At 37.2% G+C, this 21760-nt stretch overlaps 1 protein-coding gene across 1 annotated transcript in view; it reads right to left on the bottom strand.

The window, feature by feature from the left end:
- Positions 1 to 21362, bottom strand: part of LOC117904766 (methionyl-tRNA formyltransferase) — a 28006-nt gene extending 6644 nt beyond the window's left edge. Inside the window, exons 1-4 of the mRNA XM_034817522.1 lie at positions 21163 to 21362; positions 21026 to 21088; positions 15532 to 15666; positions 8209 to 8311 (exon numbers count right to left, since the gene is read on the bottom strand). Coding sequence (XP_034673413.1) covers positions 8209 to 8311; positions 15532 to 15666; positions 21026 to 21088; positions 21163 to 21279 — 418 coding nt within the window. The 5' untranslated portion in view covers positions 21280 to 21362. The remainder of the gene's footprint in view (positions 1 to 8208; positions 8312 to 15531; positions 15667 to 21025; positions 21089 to 21162) is intronic.
- Between the last annotated feature and the right edge of the window lie 398 nt (positions 21363 to 21760).

Genomic DNA, 21760 nt, shown 5'->3' with positions numbered 1-21760 from the left:
TTTTTTATTTACTTTAGAAAGTTGATAATTTAACTAAAAAAAGTACCCCAGATGATAGAAGTCACCATATCAGACCAAATACAAGCATTGGTAGGTGCCAGTATTCTTGTCATCCATACCCAACAACCAAAACATCTATTCATTATAAGATATCCTTAAATCAATCTGCCAAAAATTGTAAACTTGGTGAAAAGAAAAGAGGGAGTGGAAAAATTGTAAAGATCATTTCATAAATTAATAGCTTGTTCATAAAAAACCTTGAATCAACTGTAAACATGTCTAGACTAGGATGAGAACAATGCAACAATTGTTTAAGAAAATAAATTAATTGCAAGCATTTAGATGGGACATACATATGCCCAAAAAGCAATTCCCAAGTCTGGGAGAGATGAAATTTAGAACAATGCATAAATTGATTGAGAAAATAAATTAATTGCAAAGCATTTAGATGGGGCAGACATATGCCTAAAAAACCTATTCTCAAACATTGACAAAGCTTTTCTCATAAGAATTATAAAATTAAAATTTTCATTAACAGCAATAGCCCAACCTTTACATTTTGATTTCCCACATGGCTACTCTGGTATTTCATCTCTTTGTGAGTGCGTACAGGCCTGTGTGGTTGTTATTTGTGTTGAGCGAGAGAGAAAATAATGTCTTATTCATCAAGGAAACAGTATAGCGCATATATATGAACTTTTACAAAATAAAACAAAATGACTAAACTACTCCTTACCAAATAACTCTTTAATACTCCTCAAGCTGGGGCATATATATATTACTAAGACCCAGCTTAGAAAACATAACAGAAAAAACATTTCTCCCCAAAGCTTTCGTAAACACATCACCCAACATCTTCAGACTTGATGCCACACGTTCCCTAATAAAATGATAGCCCACTTTGATATGCTTGGTTCTTTCATGAAACATTGGGTTACTAGCAATATGAATAGCAACCTGATTATCACAATATATAGTCACGGGCTTTTCAAGACAAAATCCAAGCTCCTGTAACAAGTTCTAAATCTACATTAATTCACACAATGTATGTGTCATAGCCCTGTATTCTGCTTTAGCACTAGACCTAGATACTACATTCTACTTTTTACTCCTCCAAGTAACTAGATTACCACAAACATAGGGACAATACCCACTAATGGATCTTTTGTTAGTTGAGGATCTTGCCTAGTCCACATCTAAAAAACTCACAACATCAAGGCTGGAGTTGGAGTAGGATCTTCTTCTGTAGAGTAATGCCATACCTATAGTACCTTTGAGATATTTTAGGATTCTACACATTGCTTTCCAATGAATCTGCTTGGGTGCTTCCATGAACTGACTTACTGCACTAACAAGAAAATTAATGTCAAGTTTGGCGATTGTCAAATAAACGAACTTGCCCACTAGACTCCAATATCCTCTTTTATTTGAAAATATAATGCTATCATCTCCATTAAGATCCACATTTTGCTCCATAGGAGTCTCAGCTAGCTTTACTGCTAACATGTCAGTTTCATTAAGCAAATCCAAAACATACTTCCCTTAGGATAAAATAATCCCACCTCTACTATGTGAAACCTCAATGCACAGGAAGTAACATGGTAACCCAAGATTCTTTGTCTGAAAGATACTTTTTTCAAGTAATCTTTGACTTGTTTAATATCTATAACATCACTACCAAAAACAATAATATAATCCATATATACTAAGTACTATTATGCTAATTTCCCTCTTGAAAACAAATAGTGAGTAGTCAGAATTACATCTTCTAAAACCAAATGACAGAAGAAAAGTACTCAATTATCAAACCAAGCTAGGGGAGATTGCATTAATCCATAAATAACCTAATTTAATTCGTAAACTTTAACTCTTGACCCCCACCCTCAATTAACAAACCCAAGTGGTTACTCCATGTAGACCTCTTCACTCAAACCCGCATACAAGAATGCATTCTTCACATCTAATTGATGTGAACTCCAATCAAAATTAACTACTAAGGAAATAAAAAAAATGTAGTAAATTAAGACGAGCAACAAGAGAGAAAGTCCCAAAATAGTCCACATCTTAAGTTTGATTACACCCCTTAGCAACTAAGCCTTCAATCGTTCTATAGTCCCATCTGAATAATAGTTAATAGCAAAAACCCAACGGTGGCCTATGTCCTCCCCTTTCCTTGAGGCAAATCAACGAGCTCCTATGTAGCTTTGTTTAGGAAAGCATACATCTCTTCTTCCATAGCCTCCTTCCACAAAATATCATTTGAAGCTTCCTGATAAGACTTAAGGATGGAAATAGAAGACAAGGTGAGAGCAAAACATTAAAAAGTGGGGAAAAGGTTATCAAAAGATGCATACTAAATAAGAGGATAGTGAGTACAATCGTGTTTACCTTTCCTAACGTGCAATAGGGAGGTTTAACTCATTAGGAATTGAGGGAACAAAAATGGATAGTGGTATAGGATCATCCACTAACAAGTCTAGAGGAGGTACAGATTGAGTTTGATCTTCTTCACTGTTTCCAGCCAGTCTTTTCCATTGATACAATTGTAATGGTTGTCAATCTTAGATAGAAAATTATCAACAACAATAGGAAGAGGAATAGATTTAGACTGAAACAAGCCATTTTCTAACTATAAATCATGATTAAAAAAAATAAGTAGTCTCAAAGAACGTTACATCGACACTAATAACATATTTTCAAGACACAGGATCAAAACATTTGTATTCTTTTTTAGTTCTAGAATATCCAAAAAATAAACATTTGATAGATTGATGATCAAACTTGTCTTTATTTAGAGAAAAATTATGAACAAAGAAACACATCCAAAAACTCTAGGATGGAGAGAAAATAAGTGATCTAAATGAATTAAAGCAAAAGGACTTGGATTCTTATTATTAACCCTAGACGGAAAAGTCAACCAATGATGTTTGCCAACTCACACTTAGGCTTATTGGACAACATTGGAAACAATCCCAAGGACTGTAATTTCTCAAAAGAAGCATGATCCAATTTGTAATGCCACTAGAGAGGAGTAATAGACGAAGAGAGAGCAATAGCATCTAACATTTTTCTACCAGGAGACTAGAATATAAATTGACTATCGAGATAATAAATCCCATCTCACTCAAGCCATCCACCAATCATCCTCTTCGTGTGGAGATCTTGAAAAACACAATGAGAAGGAAAAAGATAGCATCACAATTAAATTGTCTAGCAAGTTGACTAACAAATAATAAACTAATACGAAATTTAGGTACATATAGAACCAATTTAAGTTTAAAAGGAGACAAGGAAGAAGATTGACCAAGAGTAGGAAGAGTATGTGTATCCAAATGTGCCAAGGTAGCAATAGGAGCACTAATGTTGGATCAAAAGGAAATATCTAAGGATTGTTGCATCAATTAGTTATAGTCATCTAAAGATAAGGTAATAGACTCCCTGCTACCACCTACAAGTTTAACAAGAGTAGGAACATCAACTCCATCATTGAAAGAGGAGACAACCTGATTAGCCCATATAGAATGACCAACTTATCCTAACATTTATTAAAGGCATGATTAGTCCTACCACAATGTGAGCATTGCCTGTCAATTCTACCTCTACCTCTACCCTCCTAAACCTCAGGCTCAAATAGGAGGACCACCTCTACCTTGTCCTATGGATACAAGAGTGGAAGTATCCTTAATACCATTTCCAGGTGAAAAGAATTGTAGATCAATGAGTTGAAGACAAGCATAAACATTGCTGAGAGATGGTAACTTCTCACTAGCAAGTATACTATGTTTGACCTTAGTATATTCAAAATTAAGACTAGAAACAAATTTAGCAACCTAAAACTCTTCCCTTTTCCTTCTTGGAACCTCATATCAACATACAATGGTTGATACACATTCAATTCCTCCCACATCCCTTTGAAGGATGCATAGTGCTCATTCAGAGGTTTCCCATTCTACTTTACTCCAAAAATATCTTCATATGATTGATAGATTCTCAAAATATTTTTTTCTTGAGAGTATGCATTTTTAACTACATCTCAACTTTGCTTTGTAGTTTCTAAAAACATGAAATAAGAACTAACATAGGGTTCCATACTTTTCCACAACCAAGTTAGTATCATAAAGTGATCTTGTTGCCACTCATCAAATTATAGATTCCTAGTGAGAATGATCCTCCACGACATGTTTTGGTTTTTCCTTTGTTGTAATATACACCCTCACGACTTTAGCCCATAATAAATAATTAGGTCCCTTTAGCTTTACCAAAGTAATTTAAATACCAACACTATCTTTAGTTTTATAATCATTAGTAGACATCATACTTGGAACTTAAAATAAGGACTGTTGCACTTAAAATTGAAACAAAAAGATGTTAGGATACCTTTAGCACTAAAACATACTTTGCACGATGCTTGCATCACAAAATACAACCAATTACATAGGCACTAGTTAGCAATTTTTTTCTTGTTCTTTTTTTTTTTTTTTTTTTTTTTTTTTTTCAGGTTAGGGTTCTGAATCAAAACGCTCGAATACTAGGTTGAGTGAGAGAAAGAAAACGGTGTTTTATTCCTCAAGGAAAGAGTATAGAGCATATATATAGACTTTTACAAAATAAAACAAAATGACTAAACTACTCTTTACCAAATAACTACTAATAACTCTTTAATAACTTGTAATCCTTTTCTTAGAAGATGGTTTATAAATAAATTTTTCTTTAACAGCTATAGCCCAAAGTTCATATTTTGGTTTCCCACATGACTATTCCAGTATTTTATATTCATTTATAGAAATTCATCCAAGTTTTACCATAGAATTCTATTTGTAAGCAATATTTTTTTTTTGATAGACAAAGAGAAAAATTATGATTAAAACACGCCTAAAAGGGGGCGCTCCCCATGTACACAGGCAGTATACAAAGAAAGCCAAACCCAAGGCCACAAAAACAACAACAGACTAAAAAGGAAACAGCTAAACTTCAACCCCATCACCCAAAAAAAATTAGAAAGGAGAGATAGTCTAAGTCCAGAAAAGGTTTAGACCACTCTAGAAGAGACCGAAAAAAGAGGTTCCTTAGACTCGTATCTGACATTTCTTCCTCTTGGAACGTTCTTCGGTTTCGCTCTCCCCAAATGCACCAAAAGAGACAAATAGGCGCTAATCTCCACGCTGCTTTCCTTTTCTTCCCTAGACCCTTGATTTTCCATTCGCCTAGCAAGTTTCTCACTGAAGCTGGGAATACCCATATCACCCCAAAAGAAGACAACACTGAATTCCATAGTTTCCTAGTCTTGTCACAATGAATAAGGATATGGTCTGCCGATTCCTCATTCTCTTTACACAGATTGCATCTATTAACCATAGACCAACCCCTTCTCATCAACATATCAATAGTAGAAATTTTACCCCAAACTGCTTCCCAAGTAAAAAAACGAGTTCTCAAAGGGGCATGTGAACCCCAAACCTCTTTGGCCGGAATGAAAGGGCTATTCTCACCCTTTAAAGACCTATAATAAGATTTAACACTAAACTTTCCCCTCCTCTCAATCTTCCAAACCAGGAAATCCTCCCCATCTTGAACCTTTACTGCAGAAATATGTTCCAGAAAACGACTCACCTCCTCCAATTCCCAATCTTGAAAGGATCTTCTAAAGTGTACCTCCCAAACCCCACCACCCCCTCCTTGCCTCCCCCAAAGATCAGCCACTGCAGCAGAATTGTTCGTTGCCATTCTGAACAGCTGAGGGAACATATCTTTCAGCTTAGAGTCTCCTACCCAAATGTCCCACCAAAATCTAGTGCTTCTACCATTACCAATATGAATTCTAGTTCTAAGAGAGAAATCCTCCCAACCCTTTCTAATGTCTTTCCAAAGGCCCATCCCATAAGACTCTCTCACCTCTCTAGTGGTCCAACCCCCTTCCTTCTCTCCAAATTTACCCACAATGACTTTCCTCCAAAAACTCCCTCTCGCCGAAAATACAAAATATGAACAGTTAAGTGATTTGGAATGCACAATTAGTTTCTAGTTAAAATAAATGTCATTAGAAAAAAATCTGAAATTTTCAATAAGATATCCAACAGAAAGCAGAACACACTCATTAGTTGGCATTCAGAATTTTATATTTCAATTATATTTTTGCCCTTAGTCTTTCAATTCTGTGTAGTTAGTAACATGAAGTGTGCAGTACTAAAGCACAAAAAATTTCAGCACCAAATTTCCAGTTCTGATTAGATGACAAATTGTTTTTCCACTTTACATTCCCATATATTCTCCAGATAGCATTCCTGCTTCAGCATTTCACTTCTTGAATCCAGCATCTGCATCCCATTATGTTAACTATAGAGTATGGAAAGGTTGAAAAAGTGGCTGATGACTTGGAAAAGACAAGTTTTGTCAATGGCAGAATCACCTTGTTGAAAACCACTCTCTCTAGTCTCCCAATATATTACTTATCAGCTTCAGTTATTCCAAGAGAGGTGCAATGTAGCATGGAATCAGACAGATTTTCTTTGGGGAGGAAGCAAAACAGGTAAGAAGATCCATTTGGTGGGGTGGGAGATTATTTGCTCAAGTTTTAAGGTCCTAAACAAGGCCTTATTACAAAAATAGCTTTGCAAATTCAAAGTGAATGAGGGTTGGAAGCAGAATGTTGGAAGTAGGGTGGTGTTCTCAAGAGAGTAGAGAAGCTTTTGGCATAAACTTTTGGAAAGCCACTAGGAAAGGTTGGGATGATTTTTGCTTGAGGACAAGCATTAGGGTGGGGCATGGTTGTTGGACCAAATTTTGGACAGATTCTTGGTGTGGGACGGGCCCTCTAAAGGACTGTTTTCCAAAGTTTTTTAGCTTAGTGGTCCACAAGGATGCTTGGGTAGTAGACCGTTGGGAAGGGGCAAGGGGGCATCAAAGCAGCTAGAGTCCCAGTTTTAGTAGGCATTTCATGGATTGGAGTTGGCTTTGGTGGTGGCCTTGTTTCAATGTCTAAACCCTGTTTTCCCAGACCTTGAAGTTGTGGATAACTAGGTTTTGAAGATCTCAATCAAGCCTTATTACAAGTCTTTGTCACTTCTCATGGTGTCATCCTTTCCAAACAAGGAGATTTGGATTCTGAGTACTTCACCTGAGGTTAGATTTTGTGTAGAAGGCGACATGGGAAAAAAATTATTACAAGGGACCAACTCATGCAGAGAGGTTGGAGTATGGTTAATCAGCGTTGTCTATCTGAGCACATCCTCATCCACTATAATTCAGTTTCTAGTCACTGGTCTTCAGTATTCTCCCTATTCAGCATGCTATGGTTCTCCCCTGTTCAGTAATAAAAGTGTTGCTTGCATGGCATGGAAAATTTGTTGGAAATGATCATAAGCTAATTTGGAGTTTAACCCCTTCTTGTTTATTTTGGACCATTTGGAGAGAGCATAATAGAAGAACTTTTGAAGGAGTGAAGCGGTCAATCTTGGTTGTAAAAGATTTTTTTAAGTCATTATTTATATGGTCTAGAGGGGAGGTAAAAGTTACTAACCTAACTATACTTGAGTTTGTAAATAGCTTAGAATAGGCTAGTTAAGTGTGCTCAGATCTTTTGTCTTTTGGCCCTCCCTACGCATCGTCTATTCTCCTTGAGTAGGAACTCTTACAGTATATTTTATCTAATTTGCTTATCAAAAAAAGAAACAGAGTATGGACTTGGTTCTTTGTAAGAGGAAGGATGCTTTATGGAGTGATGAAAAGGTTAACAAGCCTTGGCTTGAGAGAAGCAACCTGGCAAAATGGAATGCGAAAGGAAGGATGTAGAAGAGTATGGCAACAAGCAGAGACATGGATCTCAAGAATTGAGATAAATATGCTTAAATGATGTCTATTGGGCCTTAAATAGAAGGATTGCCACACATCAGGTCTCGCTGATGACTGAATCATGGGCCTAAGTGTTTAATGGCATAGCCTGGGGTGTCTGCCAATTCTGAAGCTCAACTAAGTTAATTAGTTCTTTTTATGAATTCTTCTGTTGAATTAATTTTTAACAGAGGAATGGATAAATAAGCAAAAAACAGAGAACCATGGACCTTTACACCTAATGCTCAGGGTTTTGAGACAAGAACATGCAATCCTATTGGTATGGCATGGTATGTTCAATCAGGAAGTAGTACAGAAACCTACTTCCAATTTTGTCAAAAAATACTCCGGCAGAGAAATAACAAGGATCTCTGAACTAACCCATTGGTGGAATCTCAAGAAATTTTCTAGGTAGAATATTTCCATATGCTGCTGTAATGCAAAGTTCAGGTTGTAAAGCTCTTAAACTGGACAAGAATATTTCCTGCATAACAGTAGAAAGAATGAATAATTTTAGGTAGCTTGTCACTGATTCATGAATAGTATGTAACCATTTACAATGGCATTGACATGAAAAAAATACGGAGTAGACAAATAAGAAGCAATAATTGCACATGAACCTCCAGTAAATGAAATGAAAATTAATGAGTTGGTCAACTGCAAAATCTTCAGATTTTCCCATAGGTGTTAAAACATGAAATTAGGAAAGAAAAAATGACATGCTGTCTAGGTCTCAAAATTAATTCATAAAAATCAAAACAGAATTTCGAACAAATCCCTCTACCATGCAAGTTTTGCTCCCTCACATAATATTTGGCTGCATTCCCAGTCTGTTTGGTTAGGTATAATTCAGAATCTTTAATGCTCACCTCAACTTGGCAAGTACCAAAAATACTTTGCTGAGGAATATCTTGGAAAGAATAGTTTATCTGTGCTGGATTTAAACGACAAAGCAGGGGCTACCAATTTCACAACTTAGCCAGCGAAGTGAGGCATATGTGGTGGCACTTTGCACCCAAGTGGCCCTAGGCATGAGGTAAGTCAAGTCAAGATGGATCAGAGGGACATGTGGTGGCACCTTGCAGCCATGAGGAGGCCTGTTGGCATGAAGAGTGAAATTCCATGACACATATCAGTTTTGAAGAGGAGCTTGTTTAGATCATGGATGGATTTTGAGGATGGAGACTGGTGGTGGTGCTGCAGCAACATGGCATGTTGCATGGCAATAGCATGGCATGTGGCTTGGCAGCAGCATGGCGCAACTTGGCACACAATGCCTACATGGTGAGTGGCTCAATTAGGTGAAAATTGAAATATGGGATTTAGTGGTTTGGTATTTGCCCTTTCCCTTTGAAGGTGGCACAATCAGAAGAATTTTCCAAGTCATTGCATCTTAAAAGGAGGTTTCAAGAATTAGTTATAATTTTCGAAAAATCATTATGTCTGCTCAAAAACCTACGATGTCTCCTCCTACCATAGCTAAAATGACTTTAAATGCTCTTTGGGAGTGATGATATCCAAGATGTCAATTCCAGGTATGGTTTTGTGAATTTCCTAAGGCATTGCAGTACACCTAGGTCACTTCCAAAGTATAAGCAAGGCTCAGTCAGACATGAGGCCCAATGCTGCCTTTTACATCGAAATTAGATGTTATGGGTGCAATGGCATGGCATGGTGCAGCTTGACATGGTACTACAGCAATGTGGTGACAAGGACGTAGGCAACACATGGAAAGCCTTTGCAAGGGGTGCAATGTCATGGATAACAACTCAAATAACCATGAGTACAATGTCACTGTGAAGACAAGAAAGTCATGAAGCTAAGCATAAATTGGATGGCACAAGGCATGGGCGAGGGAATATCTTTGACACATGATGATTGGAATCAGTAGCTGAAACATGTGGGCTAAGAAGAGAGCTTGACATATGTGGGATCAACTTGGTGTAGCACTTGGCATTGGTGGAGGCCAAGCAAGACTTGCTGGCACAACATGAGCATGACACTTGGAAGACATGTTGGTAAAGCAAGTTGGCATTGGGAGAGACCAAGAAAAAGGGTTTTGGTGCATTGTAGGAATGATCCTTGGCACAAAGGAGTTGCAAGGCATCTAATGCAGGCCATGTTGTGATTGTTAAGCAAGCTTATAAGACATGTGACACAAGCCAAGCAGGCCACTGAAGTGCCATGGCAGGTAACATTCAAAGATGCAACAAGGCTAACAAGTGGCACAATTAAAGGAGTGCAGTTGAGCAAGACTAACAGGTGGGATCAACAAAGATCATGGGGGAAACTGTTGGGACACATGGCAATTTCAAGGCCATGCACTAATAAACTACCTAGGACACGAGTAGAGATAGTGGGGCTAGTTCTCCCAAACATGGGAGAACCCACTTAGCCACACAACTCCTTTAGGGAGTGGCTAGAAGTAGTGGGATGAGGGGCATAGAGTGGAATGTTGGAGCAACATCATAGGTTGCTTATAAATATTTAGCTAGGCCATTGTCTGGAGAACATTAGGGCCTGTTTGGTTATTGTTTTTGAAAACTGTTCTAGAAAATAGTTTTTTAGAATAGTTTTTTGTGTTTTCAGGAAAAAAAATAAGTGTTTAGGAAATGAATTTTGGAAAACAGTTTTTTCTCAAAAACAAAAAAAAAAAAATCATGTTTGGTTGGGTTAATAAAAAAGTTTTTTAGAACAAATAAAACAAAAAATATGTTTGAAAGTTTTTTTTTTTTTAATTAATAAAGTGTTTTCTTCAATTAACTTGATATTATAAATATATAAATAATTTTTATATGCACAATTCATTTAAATTAAAAAAAAAAAAAAAAATCATTCCCTTTTGAAATTTTTACACTAAATTTCTTAAACAAATGATGACTTTATAACCATATGTAAGTATATTAATTTCAATAATTTAAGGAAGAAGAAAATGCTTGGGGTGGGGTGTGATGGTTGGGTGGAGTTCACCTTTGTGGAAACACAAAAAGAAGGAAGAGAAAACATGAAGAACAATTTGTTCTTTAAATAGTGAAAAAACAATGAAAACATTTTTTTATTGTTCTCAAAAAAGTAGTTTTTGAGAACACAGGAAACACAAAAAATGAAAACACGCCCCCTTCTCCAAACATGTTTTTAATGTTTTTTGTTTTCAAGAACAAAAAACAGTTCTTGAAAATAGCAACCAAATAGGCCCTTAGTTTCCCATGACTTTGTCTAAATCTTGCTATGTAAAGCTTAGATATTCAAGAAATCAGTAGTAGCCTCTACACTTTAAGGATGCTCTCATGGACTCAAGTCAAATCTGAATCACTTAAAGCTTATACAAAACTTACAATGAAATTGTCAATCACAATCAAATTTTTTGATAGACAACAAGAACATGCATTAATAAGCGCCAAAAAAGGAGGGGGTGTGCCCTACGTACACAGGTTGTATACACAAAAACACGCCAAACACACCTCAAACAAAGAAAGACCACACAAACAAAAGAAAGCAAAGTTAACCACAAAAAAGAGTATTTGGGAAAATCAACATAGAGGGGAATCCAACTCCAAAGAATCCCTAGTCCACTTGAAAAGAGTCCAAAAGAAGAGAGCCTTTAAACCTTGGTCGAAGAGTTCTTCATCTTAGTTCTTCATCTTTGAAGATTCTTCGATTACGTTCTTTCCAAACACCAAAATATGCAAATGGAAGCCAAGCCCCAAACTGCTCTATTCTTCCTTTGAAAACCCTTAACTTTCCATTGAAGAAGGAGATTTCTTACTGAATCTAGAAATACCCAAGTCACTCCAAAGAGGGCTAATAAAAAGATCCAAAGCTCTTTTGTTTTGGCGCAATGAATCAGAATGTGATCGATTGATTCTTCACTCTCTTTACAAAGATTACATCTATTAACCATTTGTCATCCCCTCTTCATTAAAGTGTCTCTAGTTAGGATCTTCCCCCAAACAGCTTCCCAAGCAAAAAAGCAAGTTTTGAGAAGAGCACGGGATCCCCAAGCCTCCTTCCTTGAGAAAAACAAAACTATTCTCCTCACTTAGAGAACAATAATAAGACTTGACACTAAAAAATCCTCTCCTATCTTCTTTCCAACATAAAGTGTCCTCACCTTCTTGCACTTTTAACAAATCAAGAAAACCCAAAAAGCAAGTCACCTCCTCTACCTCCCAATCTTGGAAGGGTCTTCTAAAATGAACCTCCCAACACCCCCCTTCATCCCCTTCTCTTTTCCAAGATTCTGCAACTATAGCATTTTTATGAGATGCTATCCTAAAAATAGTAGGGTAAACATCTTTTAGCTTGAAGTTCCCCGCCCAAATGTCCCACCAAAATCTTGTATGACTACCATTTCTTATATGGATAGAAGTTTTAGCATTAAACTCTTCCCACCCTTTTCTAATGTCCTTACAAAGGCTCATCCCAAAGGACTCCCTCCACACTTTAGTAGTCCAACCCCCCTCCACTTTCCACAAATGATCTTCCTCCATAAACTTTCATGCTCAACGGAGAATCTCCATAGCCAATTGCCTAGCAAGGCTTGATTGAGACTGTGCAGTCTTCTTATCCTCAAACCTCCAAAACTAATACACTTACAAAAGACGATAGCAGCCTCAATAGTTTAAGTGATGGCTAGCAATCTAGTAATAGCAATGCATCATTAAAGACAAGGTGGACTTATGTCGAAGATGTGGGTGGGTTCTTGCCATCTCCACTTGACTGGAAGGAAGAAAGTCATGGAGTTTGCATTTGCTACACAACAAACTCATCCCATGAGTTTCAAATGTGGCCATAAGGCAACAAGAGCTGGTTGCATACAAGTTTATTGAGAGTGGTTTGCTAGCACCTTCACAACTCAATCAGCACTCATGTTACCTGAGGCATGAAGCATGCCAAGGTGAGCATATCAAAGCCACATATGGTGGCATCTTGCACCCATGAGGCCTATTGCCATGCAAAATGAAATGCCATGACTAGATCAATTTGGAAGAGGAGGAGGTTTAGAGCTGGATGGCTTCTAAGGAATGGGGAGATGCTATCACAACAACATGGGACTGGACAAGAAACGACATGACATGACTTGGCATGTGGAATGGCACATGGTGCCTACTTGGTGGGTGGCCTGGCTTGATGAAAATTGAAAGTGTAGGAATGATTTGGAATTTTTCCTTTGAAGGAATCAAACTCAAAGGAATTTTCTGAGGCATGGCATCTTCAAAGGATTCTTCTAAAAATAGTTATGATTTTTGGAAAATATTAATCAGCTCAAGCACCTACATAAAATTGCTTAAAATGCTCATTGGAGAGGCAGGGGCAAGGGGATTGTTGTGTTTGAGATGGCAATTTAGGAACCACTATATGGCTTCCTAACAAGGACGTAATGCCACGGATGGAATGTCATGGTATAGTGCAACATAACATCATGTTGTTCAATGTTGGGTGACAATTATGCATTGGTGCATGGCACAAGGACCCACTCACACAAGCCAAGGCTTGGAAAACATAACTATACCTGTGATCTTAGCTTGATTGGTTGAAAAGAAAAGGCCAACACATATTCGAGGTGAGAAGATATTTGACTATTCAGCTTTTCTGTCAGCGAGCTCAGGGTTGGGAGAACTCTAGTGTCGTTTCGACGTCAGGTGGTGAAGAAGTAGAATGAAACCCTCCCTCGAAAGCCTTTATAAGGTTTAAGCATGGTGCCAAGTTAAGAACAAGCAAGTCGTGGAGCTGAAATGTTTTGAGTGACACAAGGTATGGGCTCGGGCATGCTTTGAGACATGATGGTTCGAATACAACATGTGGGCTAAGAAGAGAGCTTGGCATAAATGGGTTTAACTTAATCTAGCACCTAACATTGATGGAGACCAAGCAAGGCATGACACTTGGAAGACACGTTGGTGTGCCACCTTGGCGTTGGGAGAGACCAAAAGGGGTTGCTAGAGCATCATGGGAATGACACTAAACATGAAGGAGTTGTAAGGCATCTGATGTGGGGCATGTGGTGGTTATTGAAGATGCTTGAAAGACATGTGGCACAAGCCAAGCAAGCCTATGAAGTGCCATGATCTAAGAAGTACAATTGAGCAAAGCTAATAAGCGGCATCAGTAGAGGCCATGGGAGCAACTATTGGGACATGTTGCAATGTCAAAGCCCATGGACAATAAACTACCTACACATGGGTAGAAATACTTAGTCTAGTTCTTTTGAACATAAGAGAACCCACCTAACCACACAATTGCCTAAGAAGTGGGCAAAAGTAGTGGGCTATGCACATAGTGGGTGAAGATGGAGTAACCTCCTAGGTTACTTATAAATAGTTATCAGCCCATTGTGCAAAGAACATTAAGCTGCCCAAGACTTCCTATAGGAGTGTTATTCTACTAAGGCTAGGCTGTTCTTGTAATATTTCACTGAGGAAATATATACAAGTGGGGGTTTTCTTGTTTTACAATGATTGTTCTCCTGTACATATACGGGTTTTTATGAGGAGGGGCTACTTCTTGTGGTTCTAGATCTGGGTTACTTTCTACCATGTTTTGTACACCTTTGAAGGATTCCTTATTCTTCTTATATTTATCAATTGATTGTTGAATGAAAATGTTTGTTTGTGATAAAAAAATAAATAAATAAACAAAAATAAAAACTTGGGCCATGTTATAGTAGTCCTAAGGCCATTTAGTCCAGCATCAAGTTTAGTTATTTTGCTTCTCTTCTTTTTGTTTCCCCTCTAAGGTGAATCTTGCAAGTCTCCATGTCCTAGGGTTTGCCCCCTTTCTGGTATCTTTTATATAGAACTTTTTATTAAAAAAAACATTACAAGTTATTTTATTATGTCATTATGTACTGCATGAATTCCCTCTGATATTTACTTCAGCAACCTAAAGTCAGGCCAAAGTTGCATCTTCCTAGCCAAAAAGGAAGGAAATGGTTATAAGCTGCTATTGCCAGAGCAAATTCATAAGCTACCTGCTGCTATTGTAACTGCTATTCAAAGTCTCCCCTGGGGCCTGATTAGTCCACAATCTGCAGATACCAGATTTCGATGGTGGTCTTAGGAAAGCACAAACAAACAATTCTCATCTAATGTTCTAGATTCAAAGGAATTGAGCATTAAATAAAACAAATCCAAAACCCTTAGTTTTTTAATATATTCATCTACAGTGTCTTACTACATTATGCTGAGAGCCAAGAAAATTTTCATACAACAATTAATCATGACAAGCAAGCTAATGATATTACAATTTTACAATTAATGGAAATTAGTAGCACATGTGTGCTATTGATGCATGAGTTAAGAACATTATTAACAAAGCTGCCTTAGCTCAGTCAGTGAGTACATGACTTCAACCATGTGACCTTGTTTTAGTTTCACATAGATGGCAGATCTTTGACATTTTAAGCCTGCAGGAGAAAAAAAAAAAAGATCGCATTTTCTTACAAGTAGGCACCATTGAAAGCATAAAATCTTATGATAATTTCTTAAAAAAATAGATGGTACCATTACAGAAGTGACCACAAACTTGATAGCTAAAGCCACAAATCAATAAAGAGTAAAGGGAAACAATTTTATACAGTAAGCATTTCTTTTTTTAAAAAGGCTGCCTCATGGTGTTGATGCAACAGTGCATATTGGGCTTGAGTTTATGGAGCAAAACAACCAAGCATTTTCGGAATAAGATCAAGCATATACAAGTATTTACCTCTCCAGCCTTTTCAGGTGTGAAAATGAGGTCAGAGGGGAAGCCTCTGTCAAGAGCATGCTGTGCAACTGGGGAAGGCATCACCTTTCTCCCTCTATTTCTTCCAGAAGGTGGCTGAGTAACAATTGCTGCAACCTAAAATCATACTAAATTAGCAATCCACTTCATGACCTCCTTACTTCTCTAAACCATCTAATTCATAAGCCAATCTAAGTACCACAACAATCCATAGAGCCCTCTCTATGTACTCAGTACAACATTTGATAACTGAGTTTCCTAACATTCTGTAAATGCCATTTCTCAAAAACAGGTTACAAAAGCATCACTAAGGAGTAAGGACAAGAAAACGAACATAAGCATGATTGTAACTTCTATACAAAATGCCTAAAAATTAAAAAGAATTTTTAATCTAGAGTTGACCTAAATAAATTCCAATTATGCAATTAGTCGGTTCACATGTCATGTCACCAAAAAAGCATTGGTACCAACTTCATTGATCTTGCCGGGGGATGGAGAGAGGGACAATCCAGTTACCAGTTAAGAAATGCCAAATTACGAACACCCAAACTCAATAACCGCTATTCCGTATGCTTCCATAGACCACTTCTCAACCCCCTTTGCTGAGATAAAAAGTTCCAGATATTTGATAAGTTTTCCCATTAGAGAAGGAAAAAAAAAAAGGACTAGTATAAAAATGGAATGTCCAATGCTAGTTTGGATACACTTAATGAAGAAGACAAGTTGCTAAAATCAAACAACCAAATCTTGGGGAATTCCTTAATTTCACCTATAAATAGGGGTGATTTCCTTCAATGCGGGGACTAAAGGGGTTCTGGACTGATGTGTGGTGCGGGGATGCAGCGCTGGCCCAAAGATTCCCGCATCTCTACAGTTTGGCAGCCAATAGAAATGCAAAGGTTGAAGACATGTATGACCAGAATGTAGGGGAAGGAGGTTGGAATTTGTGTTTTAGTAGGGATTTCAATGATTGGGAGGTGGAGTTGATAGGTGAGTTGCTTCAAACATTGAAAGAAGTTAGGATTACTCGGGAGGAGGACTCAGTTGTTTGGAAGGGAGGGGGAAGCGGGCAGTTCAGAGTGAAGGATGCGTACAGCTGGTTGGATAGGGCTAGGGCTGTCAATTTTCCGAAGAATAAGATTTGGGTGGGAAGAGTTCCAACTAAAATCATGATTTTCGCGTGGGAAGCTACTTGGGGAAAGATCTTGACTCTTGATAGGATCCAAAAAAGAGGGTGGCAGCTCCCGAATAGGTGTTTTTTGTGTGCTTGTGAAGAGGAAAGTGTGGACCATTTACTTATTCATTGTACAGTGGCTAGAGTTCTTTGGGACTTGGTGTTGGACTTAGTTGGGGTCAAGTGGGTGTTCCCTTATACTGTAAAGGAGGTTTTATATAGTTGGGGGGGTTCTTTTGTGGGGAAAAAAAAGAAAAAATTCTGGAATTCCATTCCATTATTCATATTTTGGATGGTTTGGAAGGAAAGGAATAGATTAGTCTTTAGGGGGGGGGGGGGGGTCTTAGTTGTTCAGAGGTTCAAATATTCTTTTGTTTGTAATATCTGGGGTTGGGCTAAATTGTACATGGAAGAGGAGCCGCATTCCCTTTTAGATTTCCTGGAGTGGTTTGCCTCCAGATGAGGGTTGGTTTGTTTTTTGGTCTTTTTGTTTTTTTTTTTGGCTTGTGCTGCTTTGTATACGTCCTGTATACGTTGAGGTTTTTTTTGCCTCTTTAATGAATTGTGTTTGCCTATCAAAAAAAAAAAGGGGTTCAAAACAACTCCACATGGGAAACGAGGCTTCACAAAGAAGAAAAGGCTTCATAAAATCTTCCTACAAGTTCAAGAAATTGTAGAACTACACATGTTCGCATTTCAACAAAATCATTTGGGAATAAACCATTCTAGGCCCTCGATTGACTTTGAAAACAAAGAAAACATCTTCATCATCTAAACACACGATCTTCGCCATTCAACAAGTTCATTAGTGAACAAGCCACTTGTGACCCTTGATTGATCTTTGAAATCAAGAAAACGTTTTCATCATCATCTTCCAAATTGTAATCAAGGTGAAAGAATCATAGGAATATATTCTTTTGTAAAAGAATATTACCACAAAGATTGTACACCACAATTTTAAATTTTAATAAAAATATTTTGTTCGCATTATTTTTCCTATTGTTTTTATTATGTTGCAAGACATTAGCGAAATTTGTGCGTACAAACTCTTATATAAAAAGTATGGATTGACCTTGTGTCCTTAAAAATTACTTTTAAAATTTGAGGTCATAAAATTTTTTTCATACCTCACTTTTTTTAACTAGTTTTTAGAAGCTATTATCCTTTTAAGGTAATTTTCAAAGAGTTCTTGCATTTTGTATAGAGTTCACTATCATTTTTTGTTTTTGAAAATAGAAAAAAAGAAGTGTATTCAAACAATACACTTTCCCTTTCTGAATATTCCTATCCAAAAATCAAGGTATTAACCATAATTGCGATCCCATAAAAGCAGAATTAATCTAAATATCTGCTGGATTTTTTGTGCATTTGGCTGGCTATAGATACAAATATTCTCATCGAGTAACACTATTCACAGTTTTTTTTTTTTTTTTTTTTGATGAACAACAATATTAAAAAGCACCCAGGAAACAACACAACAAAGTACATATGAGTATACAAGTCATGCCATAAAGCGCAAAGACCCAAAGAGACCACAAAAACCAACACTCTCTTTTAACAAGGACCCAACCACTCGACAAAATTGAATAAAGACATGCAACCTGTCTCTATGTGCATCTTCACCCAAGAAAACAAAATACCAAGGAAAGAAGACTTCAAATAATGGTCCAAATGCTCTTCATTATCAAATCATCTTTGATTCCTTTCCTTCCAAACAATCCAAAAGATACACAAATGAACCAAGTCTTCAAACCTTCTTGCTTCTTTTACCCACAAAAGGGCCACTCCACCCTAGAGGAGTCTCCTTAATTGTAGCATGTGCAAACAGCAATTCCCAAAGAACCCTAGCCTTGGAACAATAGAGGAGAATATGATTTATGAATTCTTCCTCTTCTTTACAAAGAAAACAATTATTTATCATAGTCCACCCTTTTCTCTAAAGCTGACCAACAGTCAAGACCTTTCCTAAGCTAGCCTTCCACACAAAGAAACTTACTTTAGAAGGCATCCAAGAGTTCCAAACCACACTCTTTGGGAAGTTAAACATTCCCCCTGATTCCAACATCTTATATAAAAAAATTAATGGAGAACTTGTTGTTGCTCAAGTTCATCCATGCCACCTTATCGTCCTCCTCACTAACAACCGTCTCCCCTTACAGCCATGAAAAAAGATCCTCTATGGTGTCCACCTCCCAATCATTTAAAGGTCTAGAGAAATAAGGGTTCCATTGGCCTTTTTCCCTTTCATGAACCCATAAATCAGAAATCCATGTCTCTTTTGAAACAGCTAAGGCATATAAACAAGGAAAGAACGTCTCAATGGTTCATCCCCACACCATTTATCCTTCCAAAATTTCACTCTCCTCTTATTGCCCACCAAAAAAGAAGAATGACAATGGAAATTATTCCACTCCTTCCTAATAGACTTCCAAAGCCCAACACCATACCCAACTCTTGCTTCGCAGGATTGCCAACCACCCTCTTCCTTCCCATATTTACCACTAATGACATGATTCCAAAAGGCTTCTCTTTCTATTGGAAACAACTAATTTAAATTGCATAAAAGTGCATTATTCAACAAAGAAAGACGTTTGATAACCCCCCCCCCCCCTCTCTTTTTTCTCTTCTCTAAACACACTATTGACCATTTCACAAGATGAATCTTTTTCTCCAAAGTCCTCCCTCCCCAGAGAAAATCTCTTTGAATTTTCTCCAACCTCAACCAAACTTTCCTCGAAATACTGAACAAAAACAAAAAATAAATGGGAAGGCTAGATAAAGTACTCTTGATTAACATAAGTTCCCCTCCTTTAGAGATGTATTGTCCTTTCCACATTGAAAGTCTTTTACAAAACCTCTCTTCCATCCTATCCTAAACTGTCATTGATCTAAAGGGAGCAACCAAAGTAGGCCAAGGTAGGTAGTTAGGAGTTTGCCTTCTTTGCACCCTAATTCTCCCACCAACTCCTCAACATGATCTAGTCTACTAATAGGAATCAGCTTACTTTTATCCAGTTTAATTTTCAGCCCCAATAAAGCTTCAAATCACATGAGCAACCACCTTAGAAGAGCCATTTGATTTTGGGAAGCCTAAAAAACAAAACAAGAGTGTTATTTGCAAACAACAAATGTGACACCTCCTCCCTTACACCACCTATGGTAAGATAACCACCCTCCTTAGCTCTCTTAAGGAGACAACTAAGAGTCTCCATAACAATAACAAATAAATAGGGAGATAGGGTCCCCTTGCCTCAAATAAAAATAGCTCTATACACAATTTTTCCTAGGTACATTCTGTCCAAGTTTCACAATACAGCTAACTTGATTGTCAAAATTCTAAGGTCGCACCACACCAGTGCCTTTTCAGGTGAAAGCTTTGAGCCACCTGGCACATGTCTAGGACACAGGTAAGGATGGTAACGGGACATTTTTAGCATCAATGAACCTAACTGCATATTTTAGTATATTACAATTATTAGAGATCCACTTCATTTGATAAGTTTTAACTCTCCAATTTGACCATTCTTTCCCAAAATATTCTAAGAATTTCTGCCCATCTCCAGAACTTGATAAAATTTTATTAAACTAAGAAAACATCAAGAAGGGACTCTCATATGTAGTTACTAATCAACAACGTTATCACACAAATTTCAGGATATGTGCCACATCATCATGTCATAAAGCAAAAGTCAGTTTCATAGTAAAAATTTCGACCTGCAAGCCTGCACAGGTTGATCATGAATTCTGTTCAAATTTGATGGAGTAACATGCACTGCTCAACTAAATCATTCAGATTGAAATATGGAATTTCTAAAAGCCCGTATGCAAAACTACCCTTTGGTTTCTACCTGATTTCTTTTCTTTTCCCTTTTTCAATTTTTTTTTTCTTTTCTGGTGGGGGCAGAGGGGCACATAATGATGTGACAATAAACTAAAGGAAAGTCCTCACGCTTGATTTCTTTCATACCTGAGAGACACGGCTGGGTTCTCTTGAAGGCCTACTCCCTCTTCCAAATTTGCTCATTTTTAGCATAAATGATCGATCGTGTGGGTTTTTCCCTTTCTTTGCACTAACATAGGATGATTTTATCAGAAACCCAAATCCCCTTACCAGTGGAGCAGCATTTAGATCAAATCCCATTTACAAAATTTCAAAACGAGTAGGAACCGAACGAAGACCTTAAAATTAATGAACTAGAAAAACTCTAACCAAAGAAATAAAATGAAAAACAATCCAACTACAGACACTAGTAAAAATGAAAAGAGAAATATAAACTGAAACCCATGAATTTCATAGAGTACCTCAAACATCGAGTCTGGAGCAGTGGAGGCATTGAAAAGATCATCAAGCACGGCTGCAGAAACCTACAGGACAGCCACACTACATTAGCTAAATAAAGAAATGTAGAGAACAAACAAACAAATGTTTGTAGAGAAACCTGAGGGGAGCCTAGGAAGACGAGTTGCTTCCTCTTGGAGGGGGGTTTGAGAGAAGCAGAAGAAGAAGAAGTTGCATTGAGAGTGAAAAAGCGTCGAAGCATCAACGAAGAGTTCATTTGCTTTCTGTTTTGTTCAACGGCTATGAGGGTTTTGGAGGGTGTTGGTGTTCCGATGTTTTCATCTGTTCATTCTTCATCCATATAAGCCTATCCGCTGCCTTTTCTGGGTTTTTTTTTAACAATAATCTAAGAAGTGTCAGGTTAAAAAAAGATATTAAAAAAAGAAAAATGGCCCATTAGAAAATTGTCCATTGAAGAAAAAACTTCAATTCAAGTTGAATTTTTAAATAAAAAATTACAATAAATTTATCTGCCGAATTGACAACTTCCTTGTGTGAATGTAATTATCTTCCACTTGAATATAAGTTAAATTTCTAAATGAAAAATAATTTGCACTAAAATCCTCTTTTAAAAAGATAATTTCCATGTCAAATGGTTGTACAAAAAAAGTGAGTAAGAAAAAATGGACAACTTTGACATAGGTTATATTTCACAACTACTTGTGCACCCTTGTCCACTCCATTGCATGTTCAATGAC

This window comes from Vitis riparia, chromosome 17, assembly GCF_004353265.1.
Source record: "Vitis riparia cultivar Riparia Gloire de Montpellier isolate 1030 chromosome 17, EGFV_Vit.rip_1.0, whole genome shotgun sequence".
In the NCBI taxonomy this organism is placed as follows: domain Eukaryota; kingdom Viridiplantae; phylum Streptophyta; class Magnoliopsida; order Vitales; family Vitaceae; genus Vitis; species Vitis riparia.
Note: the sequence above shows the minus strand (reverse complement) of the source record. Positions and strands in the feature narration are given on the sequence as shown.